The sequence below is a fragment of the Canis lupus genome, chromosome 9 (genome assembly GCF_003254725.2).
Source record: "Canis lupus dingo isolate Sandy chromosome 9, ASM325472v2, whole genome shotgun sequence".
Lineage (NCBI taxonomy): Eukaryota > Metazoa > Chordata > Mammalia > Carnivora > Canidae > Canis > Canis lupus.
The window spans coordinates 61,124,124-61,151,928 of NC_064251.1; the positions used below are offsets into that span (position 1 = coordinate 61,124,124).

The 27,805-nt window shown below is 41.2% G+C and overlaps 4 protein-coding genes and 1 long non-coding RNA gene across 19 annotated transcripts in view; 3 read left to right on the plus strand and 2 right to left on the minus strand.

Moving 5' to 3' along the window:
• RABGAP1 (RAB GTPase activating protein 1) overlaps positions 1-4,194 on the minus strand; it is a 166,954-nt gene extending 162,760 nt beyond the window's left edge. For 3 of the 7 annotated variants that reach the window (XR_004818773.2, XR_004818772.2, XR_004818771.2), the window contains exon 1: positions 3,982-4,191. The gene's annotated coding sequence lies outside the window, so the exon portion shown is untranslated. Of the gene's footprint in view, positions 1-3,981 lie in introns of all 7 variants that reach the window. The other 4 variants (XM_049114470.1, XM_049114469.1, XM_025475051.3 and 1 more) reach the window with 2 other exon arrangements.
• A 75-nt stretch (positions 4,195-4,269) lies between these two features.
• On the plus strand, positions 4,270-17,878 carry ZBTB26 (zinc finger and BTB domain containing 26). Of its 3 annotated transcripts, none has more exons than XM_025475067.3 (2): positions 4,270-4,390; positions 13,481-17,878. In XM_025475067.3, exon 2 carries the CDS (start codon positions 13,491-13,493, stop codon positions 14,814-14,816), a length of 1,326 nt encoding a protein of 441 aa, XP_025330852.1. In that variant the 5' UTR covers positions 4,270-4,390; positions 13,481-13,490; the 3' UTR covers positions 14,817-17,878. The 3 variants fall into 3 exon arrangements, with proteins under 3 accessions (XP_025330852.1, XP_025330851.1, XP_025330854.1); XM_025475066.3 differs by having other exon boundaries at positions 4,274-4,394; XM_025475069.3 differs by having other exon boundaries at positions 4,307-4,428.
• On the plus strand, positions 4,302-24,127 carry ZBTB6 (zinc finger and BTB domain containing 6). 3 transcript variants are annotated; one of them, XM_025475065.3, is made up of 2 exons: positions 4,302-4,394; positions 20,051-24,127. In XM_025475065.3, exon 2 carries the CDS (start codon positions 20,060-20,062, stop codon positions 21,329-21,331), a length of 1,272 nt encoding a protein of 423 aa, XP_025330850.1. In that variant the 5' UTR covers positions 4,302-4,394; positions 20,051-20,059; the 3' UTR covers positions 21,332-24,127. The 3 variants fall into 3 exon arrangements, with proteins under 3 accessions (XP_025330850.1, XP_025330848.1, XP_025330849.1); XM_025475063.3 differs by lacking the exon at positions 4,302-4,394 and adding an exon at positions 18,783-18,930; XM_025475064.3 differs by lacking the exon at positions 4,302-4,394 and adding an exon at positions 19,043-19,432.
• Positions 6,558-15,511, minus strand: LOC125755787 (uncharacterized). The gene is made up of 3 exons (XR_007413110.1): positions 15,381-15,511; positions 9,501-9,644; positions 6,558-8,806 (listed from the first exon to the last, which is right to left on the minus strand). It is a non-coding gene; the product is annotated as an uncharacterized LOC125755787 (long non-coding RNA).
• Positions 24,128-25,506: 1,379 nt separating the features above from the next.
• Positions 25,507-27,805, plus strand: part of RC3H2 (ring finger and CCCH-type domains 2) — a 61,319-nt gene continuing 59,020 nt past the window's right edge. For 3 of the 5 annotated variants that reach the window (XM_025475043.3, XM_025475042.3, XM_025475046.3), the window contains exon 1: positions 25,509-25,889. The gene's annotated coding sequence lies outside the window, so the exon portion shown is untranslated. Of the gene's footprint in view, positions 25,890-27,805 lie in introns of all 5 variants that reach the window. The other 2 variants (XM_025475045.3, XM_025475044.3) reach the window with 2 other exon arrangements.

A 27,805-nucleotide genomic window follows, 5' to 3' on the forward strand; every position in this document is an offset into this window, starting at 1 on the left:
GGGTGTGATCCTGGAGACCTGGGATCAAGTCCCACGTCGGGCTTCCTGCATGGGGCCTGCTTCTCCCTCTGCCTGTGTCTTTGCCTCTCTCTCTCTCTCTCTCTCTCTGTGTGTCTCTCATGAATAAATGGATAGAATCTTAAAAAAAAAAAAAAAATCAAACCATCTATGGTTTAGAAAATACTCACTTTAGAGTCAAAGAAATAAATAGGTTAAAAGTGAAAGAATTTTTATTATAAAGATATTCCAGGGGCTTCTGGCTGGCTTTAGTCAGTAGAGCATTCAACTTTTGATCTGAGGGTCATTAGTTTGAGCCCCATGTTGGGCCTAGAACTTACTCCACCATGCAAATTATAACCAAAAGAGGGCTGGGGTGGTTATACTAACATCATACAAAATAGACCATAAATCCAAACAAGAAGTTACAAGAGACAAAAAAAAAAAGGACACTATTAATAAAAAGTTCAATAAAGCAAGATTATATAAAAATTATAATCCTTAACATATGTGGTAAGAGACCTTCAAAATACAGATGCAAAAATGACCAGAATTAAAGGGTAGAATAAACAGTTCTACAATAAAAGTTGGAAAACTTCAATACTTCATTTTCAATAATGAATAGAACAACCAGATAGAAGATACGTTAGGAAACAGAGGACCTGAACATCATGATAAACCAACTAAACCTAACAGATATGTATAGAACAGTACATCCAACAACAGAAGAATGAATACACATTCTTTTTACATTCACATGGGACATTCTCCAGGACAGGCCATATAATTGGGCCACAAAACAAGTCTCAATAAATTTTAAAAGAGAGGTATCATGCAAAGTATCTATTCCAACCACAATGGAATAAAGTTAGAAATCGTAACAGAAGGAAAACTGGAAAATTCACAAACGCGTGTAAATTATGCAACATGCACTTAAACTACCAAAGGGTCAAAGAAAAAATCAAAAGGGAAATTAGAATATATTTAGAAATGAATGAAAATGATACAAAAGACCACACTGATAGGATGCAATGAGGGCACTGATCAGAGGGAAATTTAGAGTTGAAAACAGCTACATTAAGAAGATCTCAAAATAATACCCTAACTTTATACCTCACAAAACAAAACCTTATTACCTCACCTAACCTTATTACCTCACAAAACAAAAACTAGAAATTACACTCAAAATTACACTCAAAAACTAGAAATTTCACTCAGATTAGAGTGAAAATAAACTACAAAACAGAAAAAAAGAAAAAAATCAATGAAACCAAAAGCTGTTTCCTTGAAAAGAACAAAATCAACAAATATTTATGCAAATAACTAAAATCAGAAACAAAGTGAGGATATTATTTCTGACTTTCTAGAGATAAAAAGATTATAAAAGAATGCTATGAACAACTGTATACCAACAAATTATACAACCTGGAAAAGAAACAAGTTCCTTGAAACACAAATTATCTAAACTGATTCAAGAAGAAATAGAAAAATTTCAACACAGATAACAAGGAAAGAGATTAAATGAGTCAAAAACCTTTCACAAGGGGAACCTGGGTGGCTCAGTGGTTGAGCGTCTGCCTTCGGCTCAGGGCATGATCCTGGGGTCCTTAGATGGAGTCCCACAATGGGAGCCTGCTTTTCCCTCTGCCTGTGTCTCTGCCTCTCTCTCGAATAAATAAATAAAATCTTCACACACAAAAAAATACCTTTCACAAATAGTCCTTTCCCAGATGACCACCAGTGAAATGCACCAAACATTTCATGAATAACACCAATCCCCCTGAAATCCTTCCAAAAAAAAAAAAAAAATTAAAGAGAAAATACTTCCTAACTCATTCTATGAGGCCTTCATTATCCCGATACCAAAGCCAGATAAATACGTAGGCACATTATAGACAGATATCTCCTATGAATATCGATGCTAAAATCCTTAACATGTAAGACAATCATATCCAACAACATATTAAAAGGATTATTTGCTACGTCCAAGTGGGATTTATTGCAGGAATGCAAGGTGGTTCAACATAAAAATCAATCAATGTAATATACGACATTAATAAAACAAAGGGGAAAAAAGCACATGATTATCTCAATGGATGCAGAAAAGACATTTGACAGACTATAATGCTTTTCATAATAAAATCTCTCAGAAAACGAGTTAGTGGGGGAAATTCCTCAACATGATAAAGATATTTGTGAAAAACTCACATCTCACACTATACTGAATACTTTAGCAACCTCTCTAAGATCAGGATCAAGTCAAAGATGCCTCCTTTTACTGCTGTTATTAAACGTTTAACTGGAAGTTCTAACCACAACTATTAGACAAGAAAGAGAAATAAAAGGCAAATTGTGGAGAGGAAAAGGTAAAACTATCTCTATTCAGACAACATGACTATATATGGAAAACCTCAAAGAACCCTAAAGAAAGCTACTAAAGAAAAAAAAAAAAAAAAAAAAAAAAGAAAAACAAAAACAAAAACAAATGCAGTGATGTTACTGAGTATAATACCAACACAGAAAAATCAGCTGTTTCTACATACCATCAATGAACAACATAAAAAAGGTAATGAAGAAAGTAACTTCTGTTCACAATATTATCAAAAAGAATTAAATACCCTGAAAGCTTGAAAACATTGCTGAAATTAATGAACACCTAAGTATATGGAAAGTCATTGTGTATTCACGGGTAGCAAGACTTAAACTTGTTAAAATAGCAATGCCACCCAAAGTGATCTACAGATTCAACACTATATCAAAATTACAACCTATTTCTCAGAAATGTAAAAGGTCATCCTCAAATTTATCTGGAGTTTCAAAGGGCCAAAAGAATCTTGAAAAAGCATCAAGTTGGGGCAGCCCTAGGTGGCTCAGCGGTTTAGCACCACCTTCGGTCCAGGGCGTGATCCTGGGGACCCAAGATCGAGTCCCACGTGGGGCTCCCTGCATGGAGCCTGCTTCTCCCTCTGCCTGCGACTCTGCCCCCCTCTCTCTCTCTGTGTGTGTGTCTCTCATGAATAAATAAGTAAAACCTTTGAAAAAAGTAAAATTGGGCAGCCCGGGTGGCCCAGCGGTTTAGCGCCGCCTTCAGCCCAGGGCGTGATCCTGGAGTCTGGGATCAAGTCCCACGTGGGGCTCCCTGCATGGAGCCTGCTTCTCCCTCTGCCTGTGAGTCTGCCTCTCTCTCTCTCTCTCTCATGAATAAAATCTTAAAAAAAAAAAAAAGAAAAGAAAAAGAAAAGGAAAAAGCATCAAGTTGGAGGACTCATACTTCCTCAAATGTAATAGGATAGAGAGCCCAGAAATAAGCCGTCTCATATACGGTCAAAGATGACAAGACAAAAAAAAAAAAAAAGGATGACAAGACCATTCAAAGGTTGGTAAAGGACAGTCTTGTCAAGAACCGGTGCTGGAAAAACGATATCCACGTACAGAAGAATGAAGTCGGATACAACTGTGCTGACCGTTGGACAACACTGTGAATGTACTTAATGCTACCGAACTTTACACTTAGAAAAGATTAAAATGATAGATACCATGTTTTACTATAATAACAACCCCCACCCGCCAACGCTGCCAAGAAACAAAAAGAGAGCCCAGCAAGCGACTGGATTGACAAGCAGAAGGAAAAGGACTAGACTGATGATCAAGTTTCCTGGTCCGCAGGACTGCGTGGACGACGCCGTTTCCCAACACAAGGACCCATACAGGCCGCAGGGCGCAGGTCTGCACATGGCCTTGAGATAACGGCACCCTAAGATTCGGACAATTAGGTTTTTCCTGCCGTTGGCCCTGGCGCTCGGAGCCAGTCTCGGCCTGCGAGAGCGACTTGTGAACGGTCAGCGCGCCCTCGGCAACGGAGGCCACGGGAATCCCGGATCTCTGGGAAACGCCAACATCCAAAAGCGAGGTGCCTAAACCGCCTTGTGCTTCCAGGGTCCCAGCGCGGCGAGTCCGCCTCCCCAAGGCGGGGGGGGGGCTTACCAAGGATTCAGTGCGGCGGCGCCCTTCAAACCCAGGAGGGCCGCAGGAGGCGGAGGCTCAGCTTCAGAGGAGCCGCTGAGAAGGGGTGAAGAGCGCAGGGCCTGAACCCGGGACACGAGAGAGCCCCCAGACCTCCGGGTCGCCCGCGAGGCGCACGCAGCAAGACCCTCGGTTACGCCGCACCCTGCTCTCCGCGCGCAAAGTCCCTCCCCGGGCCCCGTAGCCCTCCGAGCCTTCTGATTGGTGGAGAGGACCAAGGGACCTGGAAGTTGTTTCGTCTGGCGAGGGCTGCCCTTCCGGTTCCGTTGGGTCCCCCTTTGGCTCGGGTTCCCTGCCCCTCCCCCTTCCCGGAGCCCCGAGGGGCCGGAGCTCCTGGCGGTGCCGGATCCTGACGGTGGCCTTCCCTCGGGTCTGTAAGTGCGGAGGCGGCCGGAGCGCCGGGCATGGGTACGGGGTCTCTCAAGAGGGAGCCCCCTTGGGGCCCTGGATTGGCTGGGACCTGCTCTGGGACGGGGGCGAGGAGCTGGCCTGGGCCCGGGGTATTTAAGGAACCCGTGGCCGGGCCGACGCTGGGCCCCGCCCCTTTCCCTTCCCGGCGTCTGATGTGGGGATCCTAACTCTACCCCAGGGACCTACCTTCTCCCGGGACCCCAGCCCAGGGCCCAGCGGTTGGTTTGGACGCCGGCCTCGAGCAGGTTGTAGGAAGTGCTGGAGCTGAGGCCCCGGGAAGGCCTTAGTGCCCGCCTGCTCGACTCGCTGTGCGTGCTGACCTAGGTTGCCCTTTTGCCGGGGTTTTCCCCCAGGTAGCACCTTTTCTGTTACTGGCGCTACGCCAGGCACTGGGGCTTCTTCGGAAGGTACCTTTCCAATTTTCCAGGGTCAAGTTTGGGAGCCAGATACAAACAAATAATGCCCCTGCGATATATGTCAGTCCTCTATGTGTGAACTACCTAACGGGCAGTTGCTAGGAAGCCTGAAGGAAGAAAGTGATTGTCTGAATCACACTTCTTGGAGAGGATAAAGTGGAGAAGAGTTTTTCAGACGGACGGAACAGTTGGCAAGGCTGTGAACGATTGACAGCGTGACTTGTGTGTGAAGAGGAGGAAATACGGGGCGGCTCTTGTGCATAGGATGAGATAAGAGGCTGGGAAGGTGGGCTGAGACCCAGATAGTGAGAGATTTAACCCCCTAAAGGAGATGGGTAGTTTTAAACCGGAGACTTATACAATCAGATTTGCACTGTAGAAAGCCTTGTTGTTCTATAAGTCAGCCTATAGAAAACAAATGTCTATAAGCTGGTTATGGACTCTTCAGCTAATGCCTGGGTACTCTTATTGGGAATTCTTATGAAGAAGTAATGGAATTAGCCTAGTGAAAGTTAATGAAGTCCTGAAATGGAGAAAATGACAGCGTTACTGGAAAGAAGGAAAGTATGCTGGAGTGAATGGTGTGAAAACACCAGAATAAACTGAATGTTGAGGGAGAAAGAGGTGACAAAGCTGATTCCTAGGTTTTAGGCCTTTGGCGTTTGGAAAATGTTGATGCAATAAAACCATAAACTCGTAGGTTACAAATTTAGTTTTTGTATATGATGAATTAAAGGTATAATGGAGTAGCCACATAAAACTGTCCAGTATAGAGTTGGAAATGCAGATCTGCAGCTCAGCCCCCAGTGTTGTAGCTAGAGGTAAGAGTTTGAGTCATTGGCATAGAAGTACTGTAATATTTGGCATCAGGAAGGAAGTAGTAAGAAAGATGGGAATATTTGGGGGGAATGGTTACATTTATGAAGCAGAGAGAGGAATTGGTGGGATAGCAAAAAAAGAGATAGGAGATAATGTATAATAGTACAGAGTTCCAGCAACCAAGAAGACTCAGAATCGAGAGAAGGGAATTTTGAGGAAGTCCACTGGGACAATTCATGTAGAGCATTTAGGGAGGGGGGGTGGGAGATTGCATTTCTGAAGTAAGAAATCATTAGTGGGGCACCTAGCTAGGCTCAGTCAGTAGAGCAGGCAGCTCTTGATCTTGGGGTCATGAGTTTGAGCTCCGTGTTGGGCATAGAGATTACTTTTTTTAAAAAGAGATAATTAGAGACCTTTTTAAAAAGCAATTTTAGTAGTGTGATGAGGTGATGATTTATGAAATAATGGAGACCTCAAGTGGTTTGGTATTAAATGAGAATGAGAAAAGGCCACTGGTGAAGTATTTCACAAAGAAAGTTGACAGGCTTTATTGGTTTACTCACCTAGCAAATGCTTATCAAACTCATTCCAGGACACTGTTCTAACTTCTTTAAGACATTAACTTAATTTTTAATTTCCCATAACAACCCTATGAAATAATATTACTATTTGACAGATGGGAACAATGAAGCACAGAAGTAGTTAAGTAACTAGCCCAGGATCACACAGCTAGTGAGGGTTTTCATCCTTGGAAATACGGCTCCAGAATCCACAGTTTTATACACTGCACTAAGCAATGACTGAATATGGAGTGAAAGGAGAGGGAAAATTTTAAGCAAAGATAGGTTCATTGATAAAAAATGGAGAGGCTTGGAAGGAGACCCTAATTGAGAAGGTAAGTAATGGATTTATTTTTTTTATTACATATTTGTTTTTTATTTCTCTCTTCCTGTCTTAGATCCTCTTGAATCAGTATCATTTTAAGTCAGTTTCTTTCACAAATAGGTCAATTTATGCCATGTTTCATTTTTCACTTACTATCTATAACCACATCTTCTCTCCTCTTCACCTTCAGTCCCATATCCAGCTAGCTAATGAATCTTTCCCTTTCCATCATGTAAGATTCTCTGGCCAGACATCATAAGACCAGACCCATGATCATCCCCTGTAATATTCCTTAACTTATTGAGTCTTGAAAAAAAAAAAACAGCAAGAAATCAGAAGACTAAGCTTTGAAGGATATACTTACCTTTACACAGTTTATTGGACCCTTGAAGAGGAAACAAGCAAAAGAGTGGTGGACAGTGGAGGCCAGTAGTTAAGCAACTTGCCCATTTCTGTACAACAGTTTAAAAAGAGTGAACTAGAGGGATACCTGTGTGGCTCAGCGATTGAGCACCTGCCTTTGGTTCAGGGTGTGATCCAAGGGTCCGGGGATCAAGTCCCAACATTGGGATCCCTGTGGGGAGCCTACTTCTCCCTCTGCCTATGTCTCTGTGTCTCTCATGAATCAATAATAAAAATTATTTAAAAAGATAAAAATAAAAAAAAGAATGAACTAGATCTATAGTCAACACACAGAGCTGTCAAAACTAATGAATGAAAAAAGAAAGTTGCCACATGATATATTTAATTTATGTGTAAGAAACATGGTCATATATTCTGGGCCTGGGCATATAGAAGTATTATTTTTCAAATGGGGGAAAGGAGAGTAAAAAAGGAGCAAATTTAAACTCAGTAGTAAGTGGAAAATGGTTGGGAAGGGGGACTTTTATAGTATCTATAATGTTCAAAAACTTTCCAGGAAGGATATATTTCTATATATGTTTCTTATAGTGAAAAGTAAAAACAAAACAAAAGATTGTTAAGTTGGAGAATGTAGTGTCATGAAAGTTACCCAAATGAAGAAAAAGATTGAGGTTGATAGGGAGAAAGATTGTAATGTAATGCAACCTTTTTAAAAAATGGAATACAGTGTTAATTAGAAACAAAGATTTCTAGGTAGTTATGAGTGCTAAGCTGAAAGATAAGGGTACGTTTATGAGGTAGATGTGAAAATAGACATATAGCTTGGGAGTTTATTATATGGATTAGAAAAATTTTACTTTTATGTAATTAGAAGTATTTGAAATAAGAAATTTGGGTATTTTCTCACTGTCTGTAGCACAGCAGTAAACATTGTCCAACTTAGAATATCCACTGGTCCTTTTTGGTTACTCCTGTTTGAACAAGGGGAAATTTTCAGATCAGTTGGCACATTTGTTATGGAGAGAATTATGGAAGAACTGTATAAATATAGCAAAGAGAAAGTGATTTTAAGTGAGAGTATTCCTATTACATTGATATTTAAGAAATAGGTCATTCAAATCTTTCTAATAGAGGTGCCTGGGTGACTTAGTTGGTGAAATGTCTGCTTTTGGCTCAGGATATGATCCCAGGGTCCTGGGATGGAATCCCACATCGGGCTTCCTGCTCAGTGGTGAGTCTACTTCTCCTTCTTCCCCTTCTCCTGCGCATTCTTTCTCTCTGGCTCACTCACTCTTTCTCTCAAATTAATAAATAAAATCTTAAAAAAAAACAAAGGCTTGCTAATAAAAACTCAGTGGTATGCAAATTTAATTGCAGTCACCTAGGTGATAGAGGATAAGGGCCTAAACCATGGCAATGATAGAATAAAGAAAGAATTTAGAAGTCATTCTGAGGAAAGAATCAACAGAATGTGGTGACCAAGTCTCTATTCTACCTGATAAGTTCTTTACTTTCTTTGAACTACTCGAAGTTCTACCATAGTCTAGAAGTATGTGAGTGATTTTTATGAAACTTATAACTACTACTGTACTTAGAAGTTAACTACTGTTATTTGCAAATGGCATTCAGATTTAGTATACAAATATAAATACAAAAGATGAAGTTAAAAATAGGTGAGAAATGAGTGTAAAACAAAGATAAAGGAATAAAATGCAATCAAGAATACAACTAGTACAGGGGATCCCTGGGTGGCTTAGCGGTTTGGCGCCTGCCTTTGGCCCAGGGCGTGATCCTGGAGTCCCGGGATTGAGTCCCGCGTCGGGCTCCCGGCATGGAGCCTGCTTCTCCCTCCTCCTGTGTCTCTGCCTCTCTCTCTCTCTCTCTCTGTGTGTCTATCATAAATAAAAATAAATAAATAAATCTTTAAAAAAATACAACTAGTACATAAATAGCTTACTATTAAAGTCCTGTAGACTTGACACAAATTTGGCTTTACATCCTAATTTTTGTTTTTAAACATAAACTTTGTATTGAAGCACAACTGAATACATAAAAGTATGACATCATTAAATGTACAGCTGAATGGATATGAGGAGGGAAGTCTGAACAGTTACACAGTTAACATTACTCATAAGATAAAACTTCAGCTACTCTTGTTTAGTACGTGAACTTTGGCATCACATAGCTTGGGCCCAAGTTCCAGCTCTAACACTTAATACTTTTTACCTCTCATAAGTTGACCAAGCTACTTATATCCTCCCAAGATTAAGTTTCCCCATATACAAAATGGGAATGATGATAATACCTACCTCTTAGGGATTTTGAGGATTAGGTGGGTCAATTTAGGTAAAGCATTTAGCACTATACCTTGGACATAACAAGGCTTCAGTAAAGATAAGCTAGCTATCCTTTCTCTTGTTAAACCAGTTTATAAGAAATACAATTATTCCTTTTAATTTTAACACTTTTTAAAAGTAAAAAAAAATTGCTTAAAATTTGGTTTTGCATTGTTAAACCTATTTTAGTAACAAACCCTAGAAAGGAATTTTCCCCCAGGACACTCAAAAGAGGATATGATTGGGGTACCTGGGTGGCTCGGTTACTTAAGTGTCTGCCTTTGGCTCTGATCATCATGATCCAGGGTCATGGGATTGGGCCCCGAGTTGGGCTCCCTGCTCAGCGGAGAGCCTACTTCTCCCTCTCCTCTGCCTATGCTCGCCGTCTCTCTCTCTGTCAAATAAATAAGTACAATTTTTTTAAAAAGCGGGTATGGTGATAATGAAGGGCCTCTTTACCGTAGCATAATAATAATTTCTTAGGGAACGTTAAGGAGTTAATTATTCTGCTGGGTTTTGTTGAATGCACTGTGTATAAAGCAACAGTTGGTCCTTGTCCTCAAATAACCAACATTGCATTGAAAAGAGAAACTAGTGAGAGGAATTGATTGAAGGAATAAACTTATGTAGCCCAGAAATATGAGTTTATCAAAGGCACCCAATAGAGTACACTGACACATGACAGGCAAAACTTTTTAAAGTAAATAGAACAAATTTTCCTTCCTCACATTCTTGGACTATATCAAAGAAATCAAACTAAGCACTTTCCTGGGGTACCTTACCTGTTGGGCTGCTCCCACTGTTAGGTTTCTTGAGACTGATAGGAAGTATCCCAGCTCCTCTTCTTGGAGTTTCAAGGAACAATTATCCCTGAGGATAATGTCTAAAGCACTCTGAGTATTATCATCTTATAGATGGAGGGAATTAATGATCTTTTTTTGGGTGTGCATAGGAAAATACTAACCTCGGGATAGACTGAGGACAAGCTAAAGTCTAAAAAAGAATGTCCCTTTTGTTTGGCCACTTGAAACAACAGTCATTTTTATAACTTCTGGTTAAAAATTGGGGCATTCACTGTTTCCAGAACTAATATATGAGGCTACTGTAATTGCTAAAACTAACCAGTGATAATACAATTTTGCTACTTTCTTTATTAATATGTTCCTTATAAATCCTAGATTTTTTCCTTTTAATTTGATATTCACCATCTTTTCTCTGATGCTGCATTTGCTTCTCTACATCCTTCTTCCTTTTTCATCTTTATTATGATTATTCGTTACTTGTACATTCAGAATGCCATACAAAAGAAAAGCTTATAATTTATGTAGATCTATTTTTGTTAATAAACCTGTGCCATGCCAGTTCTCCCTCCTACATTTCATCTCTCTTCCAATGACCGTTTCATTCAAGCTGAATTCTTAAGTTTGGAACCTTTACACATTCCTTTTGTTTTGTTTTGTTTTCATTCTCTGTATCTAGTCAGTTATCAAGTTCTTCAAAATATCTTTTATTAGTTTTCTTTACTCCTTTTTTTCCTAAAGATTTTATTTATTTATTCATGAAAGACACAGAGAGAGGCAGAGACATAGGCATAGGGAGAAGCAGGTTCTATGCAGGGAGCTGGATGTGGGACTTGATTCCCATACTCCAGGATCACGCCCTGAGCCAAAAAGGCAGACGCGCTCCACTGCTGAGCCACCCAGGCGTCCCTTTTCCTTTCTCCTTATTCCCATTTTCGTTCCTTTCTAGGCTCTCATGGCCTCAGACCTGTAATGCTTTTACAGGCTCTGAGCTGATCTTCCTAACCACAGTTCTTCCTTCCTTCCACTGTCAAATCTGAGTACCTACCATGTGTTTAGTACAATACTGGGTGATGGGAATGCACACCAGTTTGAGTAAAAGAGGGTCTGACCAGTAATGTGGCTGCAGTAAGTAGAATTTGAAGCAAAAGGAAAGAGTTTTGCCGTAGAAGATGCAGGTTCTCAGCATTAGCCTCATTGAGTGGGATGGAGATGTTTCCCTGTAGTGCCATGAAGTTTGCAGTTTGGAGGGGAAGGAACAAGTACTTTATAAAGTATTTTGAGTGTTATGATAGAAGTGCTATACTATGGGTCCAGTAGAGACAACGGTTCTAGTCTAAGAGGTGTCTCAGGAAATAAAGAAATGATGGGGTACCTGGCTGGCTCAGTTGGTAAAGCATCCCACTCTTGCTCTTGGGGTCATGAATTTGAGCCCCATGTTGGGTGTAGAAATTACTTAGAAAGGAAGGCAGGGAGGAAGGAAGGGAAAAAGTCAGAATTAGCCAGGAGTAGTGTTCTAGACTAAAGACATAACTGTGCTGGGGTGCCTGGGTGGCTCAGTTTATTGAGGTATGCATTTTGGCTCTAGTCATAATCTCAGGGTCCTGGGATTGAGCCCCACATCAGACTCTCTGCTCCACAGCAAATCTGCTTCTCCCTCTCCCTCTGTGATCTCTCACTCTTACTCTCTCTCAAATAAATAAATAATATCTTAAAAAAAAATTATGCTAAGGCCTGGAGTCAGTAGAGTACTGTCATGCACCAGCTACTACGTAGTATGAGTAAGACCTGGACTCTGTTTCAAGAGCTAGTGTCCTATGAGCCTTTGGTAAGTCACTGTTATTGAAGATAAGATTATAAACATCGGGCTTCAGGCTCTATATGTGGCCAATTATCCCTGATTGTCTCATGTGATTCTCAAGTCTGGAGTTGATGAATTCACAAAATTCAAGGTGAATTTACTGATGCATTGAGAATATAGAGCTGTTTTTCAAGAGTAGAAGCTGTTATACCTACTGATCTTACAGAAAACTAGTATATAAACTAAGTGTCAATTTATTATTTTTACAATGACTGGTGGACTGGAATTATCATGTTGTCATACTTAATTCATCCTTCTCTTTAGAGAGAAACATGGGAATCCGAATTTTCAGAAAATCATTTAGATAGTATAGAATCAGAATATAGGGAGCAGCCTGGGTGGCTCAGTGGTTTAGCGCCGCCTTCAGCCCAGGGTGTGATCCTGGAGACCAGAGATCAAGTCCCACATCAGGCTCCCTGCATGGAGCCTGCTTCTCCCTCTGCCTGTGTCTCTGCCTCTCTCTCTCTCTCTCTCTCTCTCTCTCTCTCTCTGTGTGTGTGTGTGTGTGTCTCATGAATAAATAAATAAAATCTTAAAAAAAAATCAGAACATAGGGACTTTCTCCAAAGGAATTCTATATAAAGGAACAGATAGGCAAAGAGTTTGGCAAACACTTTCTCCATGGTTGAATGGGTTATGCCAGTGTTTACCTTAATTATTATTATTTGGTTTAAAGTTGACATGTGGTGTAGAAGTTGTATTACAAGGAATAGAAGCTGGAACCCAAGAAACATTTATGATTCTGTTCTAGTAGTGCAGTTGATTAGTGATGGATAGATAAAGAGGAATAAAGAAGAAAGAACAGAATCTATAAGGTATTAATTTGATTGACTTTATTCCTACTCAGATTGCCATCAAGTGGCTCCTCTGGTTTTCCTATATCAAATATTTTATTTACTTTCTATACCAAGAAATGTTACTTGAGATTTTAGGTTTGTCCAAAATGCACAGGATAAAGACCTGTGCCTTTAACACTGTCTTAACGTTGTCTCTTTTAGTCTGTGACTTTTGGTTGATTGCAGAAATGCTTGTATGAATAAATGCACATCAGCTTAAATAGAAGGGGGTTTACTCAGGAATGGGGCAAGCACAGTCAATGGAGTTCTTTAAGGTAGAAAGCAAAGGAGAACATTTTGTCTTTGAAGAAGCAGGTTCACCTATCATGCAAAAGAAAATAGTTACTTTATTATTACTTGTTGGGATGTTTTTACTTTGTTTTTGAGACCTGATAGAATTCTCATTTGAGAAGCCAAAAAAAAAAAAAAAATGCTCTTGGAGTAACTCAAGTACTATTCCTGTATTAAGTATCTTAGAAAGTTGAATGGATGCCAAACTACTGGCGCTGATACAAGTCCACTCTTTAGGTGCAGTTGACACTTGATGTTGGTAAGGAATAATTTTTAACAGCCTTTGAAAGCTGTTACACTAGCTTCCTCTTTCAAAGAAAAGTTCATTTGGCTATATACAAAGAGTTAGGACAACACAAATTTGTTTTTGCAAGGAAAAATCCAGGTTTCTTAATTGTTTGAATTTTCTTAAATTCATCCTTTTTACATTTCTGTTCTTTAGGTCTGCCAAAATGTCTGAAAGATCAGATCTCCTTCACTTCAAGTTTGAAAATTATGGAGATTCAATGTTACAAAAAATGAACAAATTAAGAGAAGAGAATAAATTTTGTGATGTTACAGTTCTCATAGATGATATTGAGGTACAAGGGCATAAAATTGTGTTTGCTGCAGGTTCCCCCTTCCTAAGAGACCAGTTTTTACTGAATGATTCCAGAGAGGTGAAAATCTCCATATTGCAGAGTTCCGAAGTGGGGAGACAATTGCTCTTATCCTGTTATAGTGGTGTTCTGGAATTCCCAGAGATGGAACTGGTCAATTACTTGACTGCTGCAAGTTTTCTTCAGATGAGCCACATTGTAGAACGGTGCACGCAGGCCTTGTGGAAGTTTATAAAGCCAAAACAACCAATGGATAGTAAAGAGGGATGTGAACCGCAGAGTGCTTCTCCCCAGTCAAAAGAACAGCAGGGAGATGCCAGAGGCTCCCCAAAGCAGGATTCACCTTGTATTCATCCATCTGAAGACAGTATGGATATGGAGGACAGTGATATTCAGATTGTTAAGGTAGAGTCTATTGGGGATGTATCCGAGGTTAGAAGTAAAAAAGATCAGAATCAGTTTATTTCTTCTGAACCCACTGCTTTACATTCATCAGAGCCCCAGCATTCCCTGATAAATTCAACTGTGGAAAACAGAGTAAGTGAAATAGAACAAAACCATCTCCACAATTATGCCCTCTCTTACACAGGCAGTGATAATATCATCATGGCCTCAAAAGATGTCTTTGGGCCTAATATTCGAGGTGTAGACAAAGGCCTACAGTGGCATCACCAGTGCCCAAAGTGTACCAGGGTGTTTCGTCACCTGGAGAACTACGCCAACCATTTAAAAATGCACAAACTCTTTATGTGTCTACTCTGCGGCAAGACTTTTACTCAGAAAGGCAACCTTCATCGACACATGCGTGTACATGCCGGCATTAAACCTTTCCAGTGTAAGATCTGTGGGAAAACCTTTTCTCAGAAGTGTTCCTTACAGGATCATCTTAACCTTCACAGTGGAGATAAGCCCCATAAGTGTAACTATTGTGACATGGTTTTTGCACATAAGCCAGTTTTGAGGAAACATCTTAAACAGCTGCATGGCAAAAACAGCTTTGATAATGCCAATGAAAGAAATGTGCAAGACCTCACAGTGGATTTTGATTCTTTTGCATGTACAACAGTCACAGACTCTAAAGGGTGTCAGCCACAGCCTGATGCAACACAGGTCCTGGATGCAGGTAAACTGGCCCAAGCGGTCTTGAACTTAAGAAATGATAGTACTTGTGTGAATTGAGTAGGGGCTTTATGCTCACAACTTAGAATGGATTGAAAACGTGGCAATACTCTCAAGTCTTTTTAGGAGCGATTTTGCTAGTGTGATTTCTCCAAAGCCTCTGTGTGGGTCGTAGGGGTGAGTCAAAGCACTAATAGACCAGGCAACATACCACTTGTAGTGGTCTTGCCTTCCTTTTGCCCTCTCCCATTCTGTGTTTTGAATTATTTATCCTGTGATGTCTGTTTTCCTTTTCCAAGGAGTATTCCATTTGTCTACCTAACATTGACTTTTGTCTTAGACTAACACTATTTTAGGCTTTTCACTGGGCACATTCTGAAGGTACCAGTAAGTTAATAACATCACCTACAGTCCACTGATAGATGCTATTTTAAGAGAAGCGAATAGTGGGGTTTTTTTTTGTTTTTTGTTTTTTTTTTTTGGTGGTTTTTTGTTTTGTTTTGTTTTGTTTTTTGGCAAAAAATAGGCTGAGATATAAGGTGACAGTGCTCTTGGCCTGTATATGTGATAGAGCTTCCAGTTGCCTATTGTTGATTGCCTACTGATAATGAATCTGCCTCCTACCATTTGTACTTGTCTTGAAGCTGGCTATGAAGTATTTGGGGTTGTTATGGACTGTCTTCAACAGTATTATGGCCCAACTTCGTGTCACTGAGTTGTTCACAGAGACAAGAGTACAGTCTTTTCGGCAACACCTACAGACAAATAGGGATCAGCATGAGGAGCCTAATTAACAAAGAACAGAAGTACAATTGTTCAATAGCACTTACGTAGCAAGTCTTCCCAAAAAGAAGCCAAATGCTTATAATTAATGTGTAACTTATTTGTGGATGTATTTGAAGTCAAGATTGCTCCAGGCACAGTTAAAATGTGCCAAAGTATAATGGTCTCTCTAAAAAGGGGCTATTTAGGAGTCCCTCTCTGGACTTTGTTTAAGAGGTTAGCCATCAGAAAGGTGAATTTGGCCTTCAGAGTTTTGTCTGGTGCAATATAATCTCTGAATTCCCATCTCTTACAACTACTACACTAGTTTCTAAAATGGATGAAAAAAGTGGATCCCAGCAGAGCAATGAAGTTTTTGCATTCAGATATTCCTGTAAAGGTACACAGTCCCATCTTGCCATGTTTAATAGATCACGAATACAAAATTAATCTTCCAATATGGGAAAACACACTTGTTTTTCCTAAAGCACATATTATAGTTCAGAAATAAAATTTTGAGTCTTAGTAGCTTTTAACTCATGAGTTAGATTTAGGTAATAGTCCTAGAGTCCTTAGAGAATCTTAAGAGATCATATACTTCACCTCTTTTTTTTTTAAGTTGGGGTATTGGGGTATCCAAAGCTCAAAGAGGTGGCCTGGCCAAAGTTGGCCATAGTAGAGAAGTGACTAAGAATGAGCTAATGTCTCCTTATTTCTCACTATCTCTTGGCTTAAAAAGATTTAGTTACATGATCAAGCAAAAAGCTCCCAGTTTGTGCTTCACTTTTGGGAACACTGTTGGCTTTTTGAAAGAGCCCAGATTTTGCAAACAAAACATTGCAGGAAGGATGTATTTTTATTAATTATTTTTTGGTTGGAATGAATATACCATTCTTCTCAAGGAAGTGACTGGTCAGGGAGGGAAAGGACAAGTAAGAACAATGTGAGAAGGATCCAAATGTGAAACTGATGTTGTCTGGAAGCAGTGTTTATTTTCCATCAGGATTTTTTCTGTTTTTATCTTTGAGCTACAAGAATGCATGTACAGGTAAACCAAAACTGAAGTTTAACTTGAGTAGTCACAGGGAATTCTTAAAGTTGTTATAATTTGATGCATTTACATGTGAACCTGATTTGGGGTATAATTTCTACCTTTTGTTAAAACACTTAAATGAGAATAAAACTGAGTGATAAGACTAATAGGTATCTTATGCCTAAAGTCACTCATTTTTATGTTCTAATGATGCTACCTAGCATTCTGATTTTTATATGATCCAGCCAAAGAGTACCAATCTATGCAACAGATGTTAGTATACATTAGTAAACATTAATGTTAGTAAACATTAACCAATGTTTCTCTGAACATCATTTCATCAAAGGGAAATTTCAAGTTGGAGTGCTTCCTTTGCTTACATTCATGTCCTGTTTTTGTTACTTGTTTCAAGACTGTAAGGCATGGGTTCAAATAAGATTGGTCTCTTTGGTTGGAGACTATCTCTGGGTTCATTCAATCAGTTGAGAAACATTGGGCACCTTCATTACCAGGCATTATGCTAGATACTGAGGATATGAAGGTAAGATTCCTGCAGTTCCTGCCCTCACAGAGCTTATGGTCTCATATGGTTTCATACAGTCTTATGTGGTCTTAGAGAAGGTGATTTAAACTAGGAATAATAAAGAAAATGCCCTGCCTCCTTTCACTTAAAATCAGTATCTTGATGGTTTTTCATCAGTAAACTTCTAGTTCTCACCATTTGCAACTGCAAACCACTGAAGTGATTTACAGTCTCCTCCATTTCTTGGCTGGAGAGGTGTTCTGTTTCTGTGAGACATTTTCTTAGTTTTGGTGGGACTTGACTTTTTTCCCCTTGTTTACATATGTTTCTTAGATTGTGTTGCAAAGTGGTCAAAATAACTGGTATCAAATACATTTTATAAGGGAAGATGACTTTCAAAATTAGTCATATTCTTACAGAGGAGGAAGATTTTTTAAAACTTTAGTCATTCTGCATTTATATTTTATGGATCCCCAGGATAACTAAAAAGGACTCTCTTTACCATAGTTTGTTTTTTAAATTACCTTGTCACCGTTATTTATTTATTATTTAATTTTAAAGACAAACTCCTAACCGAAGTGGCTCTGAGGTAAATCAGATGTGGTTTTGTTTTACTTTATTAGAAGATCTTCTATAAACGGAGGGTGACCAGTGTCACCACTTCTAAAATATTGTCCTAAACAAACCAGAATATTTTATTTCAGCTGGCGAATAGCTGTTCTAAATCTGTTGTATGTTAGACATACTATGAACTACCTCTTCACTTATTACGGGGAAGTTTCCTTAATAAAAGTGTGAAAATTATATCTCTGGTGTCAGTGGTTTCTTTTCTCTCTCCCTCCTACTTCTCTAATTTATATTGCCTGAATCTGAATAAGGAATGCTTTCTTCACTCCTGTTGTCTAAGACACATATTAAGCATGCTCAGCCTGGCTTCTGTAACAGATCTGGTTAACTTGAAATGGTTCGTAGGATCAACCACTTCCAGGAGAACCTGTTAACTGAGGGGGTAGAGCTACCGCTTTTAAGAACTGGCTCAGACATTCCTTCATTTAGTAAGTACTTGATGCCTTCTCATTGCTAGAGTTCAGGAGTGGAAAGATCATAAATTACTGTCCTAAATACCTCTGCCCGGGTGGGCCACAGATTTCAATACAGGTATGATAATTGCAATAATGAAGGCAGCCAAAGGGCTCACAGGTTCCCAACTGTGAGCCAACTAATTCAAGGGCAATCAGGATGGCTTCAGGGATGATGTGACTTATGAGCGAGATTCTGAAGGGTAAGTGGGAAGAGGCGGCCCCAAGGGCTCGTTCGGCTGGAAGGCCTGGGTTTGCCCAGAACTGGCAGCTGCGGGGAGGGGCTTGAGGGACGGCGACGCGGCCGAGGAGGGGAGTGAGACCCAGAGGCCGGCGCCAGACCCCGGTGGTCAGCAGCTGGCAGTCCCCTCCCCTCCGCCGCTTTAAGTGGTAGGTGGCGCGGCGGGACGAGAGCCCGGCCCCAAACACCCGCGGGCCTCCCAGCGGCCCCGCTGCCGGGCGTTCCGACAGGCGCGCCGGGCTCCGGCCTCACAGCCCGTCGCGCCTCGGACGCTGGACAGAACTCACGAAGGGGCGCGGCTCGCGTGCCGAGAGCTGGATTTCGCGGGATTCGGGCGCCGCCGCGCCGCTGCGCCGCTCCGGGAGTGGGGGGCGGGGAGCGCGGGGCACGCTCTCGGGATGTCCTTCCGGGACGCCCAGCCCACCCTGGCGCGCCGCGCCGCCGCTGACACCGGATGTGTTTCCTCCCAGGCCAAGTCCACCTTCCGGCCTGGGCCGCAGCTGCCGCGCAAAGCTGGGCTCCGGCTCCCTGAATCGGTGAGTGAGCGCCGTGGGCGAGGAGGAGGAGGAGGAGGAGAGGAGAGACGCTAGGCGCGAACGGGAAGGGCTAGGCTGGTGCTGCAACCACCCGGCCAAGAAGGCGCGCGGTCCTGCCAGCCTTAGCTCGGGAGCACCTGTCTGTGGCGAACTACGGCATCTTCGGGCCACCTGGGGTCGGGATCGGTTCAACAGATGCTTCCTCCGCTGCACCTGCTCTGTGCTGGCCCCTGGGCTCGCTGCAGGAACTCAGATGACCCAAGCACCCTTTTACGATGCTCTGGGAGCTACGGACTCCGTTGGGGAGACAGGAGGAGTCTCAGCAGGATTCATTGATTTGGGTCTTAAAGGAGCCAGATCACTAGCTGGAAAAGAGGAACTGGAAGTTGGAATGTAACGTGCCAAAGTGTATTCTGATCTTGTCTGGGCAGTGGTGAAAATATCAATATTTAAGGAGCTTAGATGAAAAAGAGAAGAGAGGAAAGATAAGACCTTAAAGATGGTTAGTACCTCAAATAATGAGGGGGTCTTGTATTTGCTAAGAAGGCTAGGCTGTCCTGGAGATAGAGGAGGATTTAAAGTAGAAGAGAGAATTTTTTTTGTTTTGTTTTTTAAGAAAATGAAGTTTTAGAATATGTTCGTTCTGGTGGCACTCGGGAGGGAAGTTTGGAATATGGGAGGATGTGGTGTCAGGGAGACCTGTTGGAAGACCTTGCGGTGGTCCCAAGGGCAAAGAAGAGGGACCTGCATTAGTGACGGGGAATAGGAAGTTTGGAGATGATGTTAAAGTTTGTAGTGTGGGAAACTCTGTTAAGTCCTCTTAGTAGTGGTCATTAGCAGTGTCTTGGACCACAGAACAGATCAAGCTTAGACAAGGAGAGAAACAGAAACTGTCAAGTACAACTCAGTGTAGTAAGTGCCGTGAGATCATAGAGAAATGCGTTTTCATTTTCTTGGTTTTGAGATGGTGGCATAGGAGTTTACTCTTTGCACCTAGATTAGAATTAGAGCCTTCTTTTGCCCAACTTGGATTTGGGAATTTTTTTGTTTGTTTTTACCATCAAAGTGTAGGAAAGCATTCTCTACCTTTACATCAACGTTTGTGTTTTATTTTGCTTAGATTGTGACCATGGCTGCTGAATCCGATGTTCTGCACTTCCAGTTTGAACAGCAAGGAGATGTAGTCTTGCAGAAAATGAATCTCTTGAGACAGCAGAATTTATTTTGTGATGTGTCCATTTATATTAATGACACCGAGTTCCAGGGGCACAAGGTGATTTTAGCTGCTTGCTCCACTTTCATGCGAGATCAGTTTTTACTCACACAGTCAAAACATGTCAGAATCACCATCTTGCAGAGTGCAGAAGTTGGTAGAAAACTGTTGCTCTCTTGCTATACTGGAGCACTTGAAGTTAAAAGGAAAGAGCTTTTGAAATATTTGACTGCTGCTAGTTACCTGCAGATGGTTCACATTGTGGAAAAGTGCACAGAAGCTTTGTCGAAGTATCTGGAAATTGATCTTTCTATGAAAAATAACAATCAGCATACCGACCTGTGTCAATCCTCTGATCCAGATGTTAAGAATGAAGAAGAAAATTCGGATAAAGACTGTGAGATCATCGAAATTTCAGAAGATAGTCCTATAAATATCGATTTTCACGTAAAAGAAGAAGAAAGCAATGTCTTGCAGTCTACAGTAGAGTTGACATCGGAGAGAAAGGAGATGAAGTCACCAGAGCTGTCTTCAGTAGATATTGGTTTTAAAGATAATGAAATTTGTATCCTCCATGTGGAGTCTATCAGTACCGCTGGTGTAGAAAATGGGCAGTTTTCACAGCCTTGTACCTCTTCAAAAGCAAGCATGTATTTCTCCGAAACACAGCACTCCCTGATCAATTCTACTGTTGAGAGCAGAGTGGCAGAAGTTCCTGGAAATCAAGATCAGAGCTTATTTGGTGAGAATACTGAAGGAAGTCATGGGACAGTGAATGAGATGCAGAACCTGGATGATGCTTATTCACTGAGGCACCAGTGTCCCAGGTGTCCTCGAGGATTTCTTCATGTTGAAAACTATCTGCGCCACCTCAAGATGCATAAGCTTTTCCTGTGCTTACAGTGTGGGAAAACATTTACACAGAAGAAAAATCTCAACCGGCATATTCGAGGGCACATGGGCATACGGCCCTTTCAGTGTACCGTGTGCTTGAAAACATTTACTGCTAAGAGCACGCTTCAGGACCACTTGAACATACACAGTGGAGATCGCCCATACAAATGCCATTGTTGTGACATGGATTTCAAGCACAAATCAGCCCTCAAAAAGCACTTAACCTCTGTCCATGGCAGAAGCAGTAGTGAAAAGCTACCCAGGCATGATCTCAAAAGGCAAAATCTACTGTAATTAGAACCACACCTTGCAATGTAAGCCTTATATCATTCTGTTAGGCAAGTTTTACTACAGAAATGCAGCATCTGTTATATTGCATCTCCCCCCCCCCACACACACACACACACCCCATCTTTTGGTCTTCATTTTGGTCGGCCTACACATGTTATTCTTTCTGAACTTCTACTATCAGTTCCAATGTGTGGGAGACATGATAAAGCTAATGGGATGCTGCCTTATCTCATACAGTATGTGTAAGTCTCGGTGGTACATCTAGAGAAATAATGTTCCTCTCTTAAATATTCTTGGTTCTAGTGACAGAGGATCCCACAATATTTCTAGATTCTGATTTTGACTCTAGATAAATGAGGTACATGTAAAGTCATAACCATATAATAGTCTTAAGGAATTAGGATAACAGCAAAAATAGACTTAAGAACATGCCGTAATCCATTATTAGTTCTTTGTAGGACTAGTGAATTTTTTCTTTTTTTAAGGCAAATTGCAGTTGGATTCTAAATCTAAGCACGAAGGTACTTGTTTTAAACTGTAAGGGAACACACCTCAAGTTCACTTGGGAGTAGTAGAATTTCCTTGTATGTGGGCTAATATTCCTTAAAATAATGTTTCCATGATTTGTTAGTATACATAGTTTAGAAATGATTAATCAGGCCCAAGTTTCTTGATTTTATTTAATGAAGTTGTATTTAATAATTTTATGACCAGTGAAATTATGCCATTGACATGAAGCTCTGAAAAATTTCTCTTAGAAATCCCAACTTTACCAAAGATACTCTACTGTTTCCTTTTTCAAATGTATTTTATTTTTTAGTTAACATGTAGTAGAACTGACCTTTGTTTTTGGTCTACATTTCCATGAATTTTAACACATGTAGATTTGTTCAACCACCATTGCAATCAGGATAATAGAACATTCCATCATCCCTAAAAACCCCCTTATGATGCTGCTTTGTAGTCCACTCCTCCACCTTTCTTTAAATCCTGGCAACAGTTGCTATGGCTATAATTTTGCCTTTTCTGGAATGACACAGTATTCATTTTGTAGTTTGTTCCCTTGTGAGATTATTTTTTCACCACACAAAATGCCACTGGATTCATCCATGTTGTGTGTATCAATAGTCATTCCCTTTTTTATTTGAATTGACAATATATGTTATCTTGCTGTCACTAGATGAACAGTTTAAATATGGTGAGTTATTAGTGTTTTCGATTGTTAATAACTTTTTTCATTTACCACATGTTGACAAAAATCCTAACCATCCCTAGAGTTTTAGTCTATTTCCAGAAATGTGCCAAAAGCAAAACTACGACTGTATGGTTATTTTAGTGAAAGTGCTATTTCTGATTGTGTTATGAGCCATTGCTCTCTACTATCCCTATGTACAAATAACACAAAACTTGTTGTCAAAGTAAAGGTTAGAATCTATTGCAGGGCAAATCATATTCTCTAAAATGCAGGAACTACTTTTAGTTAAAGAAGCCTGACTGGATGCATCTTACTTTCAAGATGTTGTATTCCTTCTCTACTCACCTCAGCTTTGTGTAGAATTTCTGCTATATTTAGGTTCTAAAGCCCTTCCACGTTTTAGACTGTAATATACTTTGTACCATTTGTAAGAATTTTGTGATTGGTCACATGTTGATAGTTATAAATGTCAAATATGCTTTTTGTGATACTTTTGTGAAAAATATATTCTCCATAAAATTTTAACTCTGGGAGAGACTAAAGAATTCATCTCTTGTCTTTGATAAGAAAACCAACTTCCTAACTCCCTCCTCCACCCCATGTCACTTGTTAATGACATTGGATAGGTCACCTCTCTATCAATTTTTCTTAAATTTATATGTAAAACAATAACTTTGAACTTGGCAATTTGTAAGATAATTTCTAGGTCCAAAATTCAATGATTTTATACTTAAATCTTCCTGAGTTTCTAAGAACAGAGAAGAGGGGAAAGCAAGAAAGGAGAGTTTTGTGTCTTTATGAATGTTGCTCTTTGAGTACTACTTTGGAGACAGAATTCTTCTAAAGTAAATAATGCTTTTCTTCCACTGGAGAAGATGATACTGCAGCGTTTAATTTTTTTCCCCATTTGACCTCTCATTGGCCACTGGTAGGTATAAAAACATTTCCCTTTCAGAAATAGTTTGTGATTGAAGTACGTTTCTTATTTCTGCTTCCTAGGATGAAATTTTGTGGAGGAGGGATGGAGATGGGAGGGAAGGGTAAAAGAATAGTAATAAACTGGTTTTTTAGGAATTGGTATCTACTATCCTTGATGTTTAAAAGAAATTATGGTTGAACTATGTTTAAGTTTTATGTGTGCCTTGTAAGATTCTTGTGACCTTTTTTTGTAAGCACTTTGAGATATTTGCTTGGGGGGAACGGTTTTTTTTGTGAAAGTGATGGTTGTTATTTATTCTTATTTATTCCTGCCCAGTAGCACAGAGTGATCTCAGAACATTCCTAGGACTAGGACAGTGTCTGTTTGCATGATGTGTATAAACAATTCCAAGAAAATGGAATCTTTTTAAAAATGCAGGTATGGCAAAGTGAAGTGTTGAATTTATTCATTTAAAACATTCACTTTTAGTTGTTTGTGTTTCTGATATGATGGGGGGAAATGCAACATGTTTGAGTTCAGCCTCTTCGTTTACTGCATTTATGTATAAAGAATCTTGGAAAGGTAGTTGTTGCTTTGGTATAAAACAATCCTTGCTGTTTTTCCATGGATGTAATGTTCTATATGTTTACATAAGAAAAAATAAACTGGAGATGAGAATGGAGAACTTTTGTGTTTTGTCTACATCCGTGAATTTTAAAGAAGGAAACTATTTCTTCTGGCTGTTCATTCATTCAACAAATATATACTGAGTCTTTCCAATATATATACAGTATATGTACAGTAGTACTGGAAATTAGATATGCAGACAGCAATCCCTGCTGTCATGAAACTTGTATTCTATTGGGGGAGGGGGGAGAAAAACAGTAACGTAAAATTAGCGTATATCAGATTTTGGAAACAAAGTTGGAGAAAATAAAGCAGGCATAGAGAATGTCAGGGAATGGAAATTGGGATTATAATTTTAACTGTCATGGTCAGGCCACCTTTGAAAAGTCTTAGACTGTCATACACACTTCCCAGTGCAATGAAACATACATATATGTATATATATATAGGTCATTACAGCTTATAAACTACTTGTTCATATGTCTTTTAATGCATAGTCGATTTACTTTCATACAGGCCTTTGTTGGGCATCTGGCGTCACATTGGAAAGTGCCTTGAGTTTAATTACAACTCATGGCTATTCTCTTAATCTGTGTTTTTCAGTTTCTCAGTAACAGAGTCAGTAATATTGGCCTTTTAGGATTATTTTGAGGAGTGAACTATAAAACTAAAATAAATGGAAAAAATGAAATTTTTGTCACCTAACAGAGGCCCTCGCACATGGTAAGTAGTTCATAAGTGCTGATTCCCTTATTTCTATTACCAGTCTGTCTCGTCATATATAAAAACATAATTTCTGCCTTACAGTTTGCTGTGAAAAATCCTTCAACAAATATTTACTGATACTAATTGAATTTTGATCCCTGCCAGCTTCTGAGGAGTTCAATTTTTCTTTTAAAGATTTTACTCATTTATTTACTCCTGACAGGCACAGGGAGAGAGAGGCGGAGGGAGAAGCAGGCTCCACGCAGGGAGCCCGACGCGGGACTCGATACCGGGGTCCCCAGGATCATACCCCGGGCCGAAGGCGGCGCCAAACCGCTGGGTCATCGGGGCTGCCCGAGTTCAGTTTTCAATAGAGATTATGTGCTAGTGCCTGACGAGCAAATGCTTCTTTATTTAAAAAAAAAAAAAAAAAAAAAAAAAGATAGAAATTGCTTGGCAAGTACGTGAAGGGATTGAGGGAACAGGTCAGTATCTGATTACGGGAGAGTCCGTAGGATGTAATACAGATGTATCAGATTATGCCCAATGGAGACCACTTTTTCCCGAGGGGATTCAGACCCCCCTCACCGGTGTCTAGGAGGCTGGCTCAAGGCGCTGATGAAGGTGCAGGGAGTTTCCCATCAGCCCCTTCGGCTTGCTCAGGCCTCCTAACAGCACCTCCCAGAGTGCTCCGGGGCTCCCCAGTCACGTGACGCGGGTGGTTAGGCTCGACCAGAGGGAAGCTGATGCGCAGTCCAGGCGGCGGGGGCTACGACTCTTTCTTCCCACCTCCCTAACGCCCAGTCCTGCGTGATCTCGCGTGAAACGAGGAATATCTTCTCGCGAGAGCTAGGTCGGGCTCCCTCCAGGACCGCCTCCGTGGAGAGGAGGAGGAGGAGGAGGAGGCGGAGGCGGAGGGAGGAGGAGGAGGAGGAGGCCCCGTCGCGGCCTCCGCCGCCGCCAACGGGGCTGTCCCTATAGCTCCCGATGGAGTTTGAGGTCGTGAAACCGCCGCCGAGCTCTGCCCCGGCGAGACGAGGCGCCTCCGTCGCCGAGCCGCGCCGTCGCGGGGCTCCCGGGAGCGGCCCTTAGCGACCCCGCCCGGGCCCCCACAGGTAGGGCGGGGGCGGGCACGATGCGGCTCGGGCCCTAGCTCGGGTCCCCAAGCCCCCGGCGGTCGGGCGGGAGGCCGGGCTCAGCCCGGGGCCTGTGTGCTGTTGCCGGTGGCCCGAGGGTTGGGCACTGAGGGCCGCACCTGACACTCGGACGAGCCCGCAGCCCGGGGCCTGCGGAGGCCCCTCTCGGGTAGGGCTTTATCAACACGGAGCGCCCGGCGCAAATGGCCACCTCCCTTCGACGCCCGCCCAGGGGAAGCCTCTGACCCCCAGGAGCCCACCCCAGCGAAGGCCACGTTCCCTCTCCCTTCTCTACCCCAGCTTGGCGAGAGGGGTTTGGAGGAGCTCCCGAAACCACGCCGGCCCGCTGCGAGCTGTTGGGCTCTCGGTGCTGGGGCTTCCCGAGCTCGCTGCGCAGGGATGGTGGAGGCGACCCGAGTGGTAAATAGGGAGCGCGGCCGAACAATGCCCTGGGAGGGCTCAACCTCCCGGGACGGAGGCGGCCCGAGCAGAGTGGTCGGTCGCCCAGTGGCTGGGACGGAGCGGCGGCCTGAAACGCGGCCAGCGAATTCTGCGATGGCTTTCTTCTTCCCCCCCTTTCATCCTTCCTTCTTGGGGAAGCCTCTTGAGGAGACTCTTCCACCATCTTAGAGGAACGGTGGAAAGCATCTTTGTTTCTTAGAAGCAGCTCTACTTTTTTCTCTGCCCTTAGCTTTCAGGAAGGGAGAACCGGAGAGGAGCTGTCACGTCCACTCTAATCACGGAGGAGTTGAAGATACCGGTAGATAGAACCTTGACACCAAAATAGTCCACAAGTCATCACTGACATAAAGTAGATCTAATCTCGTGATTCCCCAGCCTGTTTTATTTTTAAATGACCACCTAGGACCTTCCTTCCCATTCCTGCTCTCTCCTCACCGGGGCCCCTTCTTTTTTTTTTTTTTTATTTTGATTCCTTTTAATTGGCCCAAACTGCTGTGATTAAAATGACTTTTTATTCCAAATAAAGTGCTTGAGTAATCCTTTTTCCGTTTTTGCGTTAGCCGAATCCTAAGTTCCAATAGGAACTTTTGATTAACCTGAGAATGCACACATTACTCACTAGTCTGCTAGAATTTCATCCAAAAGCAAAGAAACAAATGTCTTGGTTAGCCTGTGCCGTCTTTTTTAGTCAAATACACAAATTTAGTTAAGGCTTGTTCAGACGTTAAGACAAGTTCATGGATTGTGTCATTATTAACCTTTTAGTTATCTAAGATGCTACACCACTGGTACGACGTCCCTTTCTTGTGTTTACTTCCACATTTAATTTTTGAAGGAATAGAGGCCGTTAGATGCTGTCAAATTTTTAATGTTGCTGTTTTTTGTTGATTTGGAGATTGGCGTTTTCCAAATTTTAGAGCTTGGAAAATTGCTAGAAGGACAAAATGTTGGGCATATATTCCAAACATGTTCAGGAAAAGCAGATGTTAGAATTCAAATTGCCTCCTATTCTTTGAAGATTTTCATTCCAATCATGTTCATTAGTGGATCCTTTGAGTTACTCCTGATCTGTTATTACCGTTGTATTGACCTGATATACGACTTATATCCTTTGTTCATACGTTACCATTAATTCACTCTCTGCTTTTGTAATTTCCTATATCTTCCAGTCTGAAAAAGCTAACAAAAATTCTTTTTGGGGGGGAATGTATTCTTTAACGCAAAAGTGTGTGTTCAGAAATAGAACTTCAGTGTTGTATGCAGTACCTTAGAATGCTAAATAAACTTATAACAAGGCCTTATTATGATAAGCACTTATTGTTTTGGTTGGACTGCATTGAAGTTTCACTTTCTAGTTATGGAAAAAGGAAGCATGTGGTAAAATAAAGCTAGCTGAAAATTAAAAGTAATGTTTTGCATCCAGTCTAGTAAGT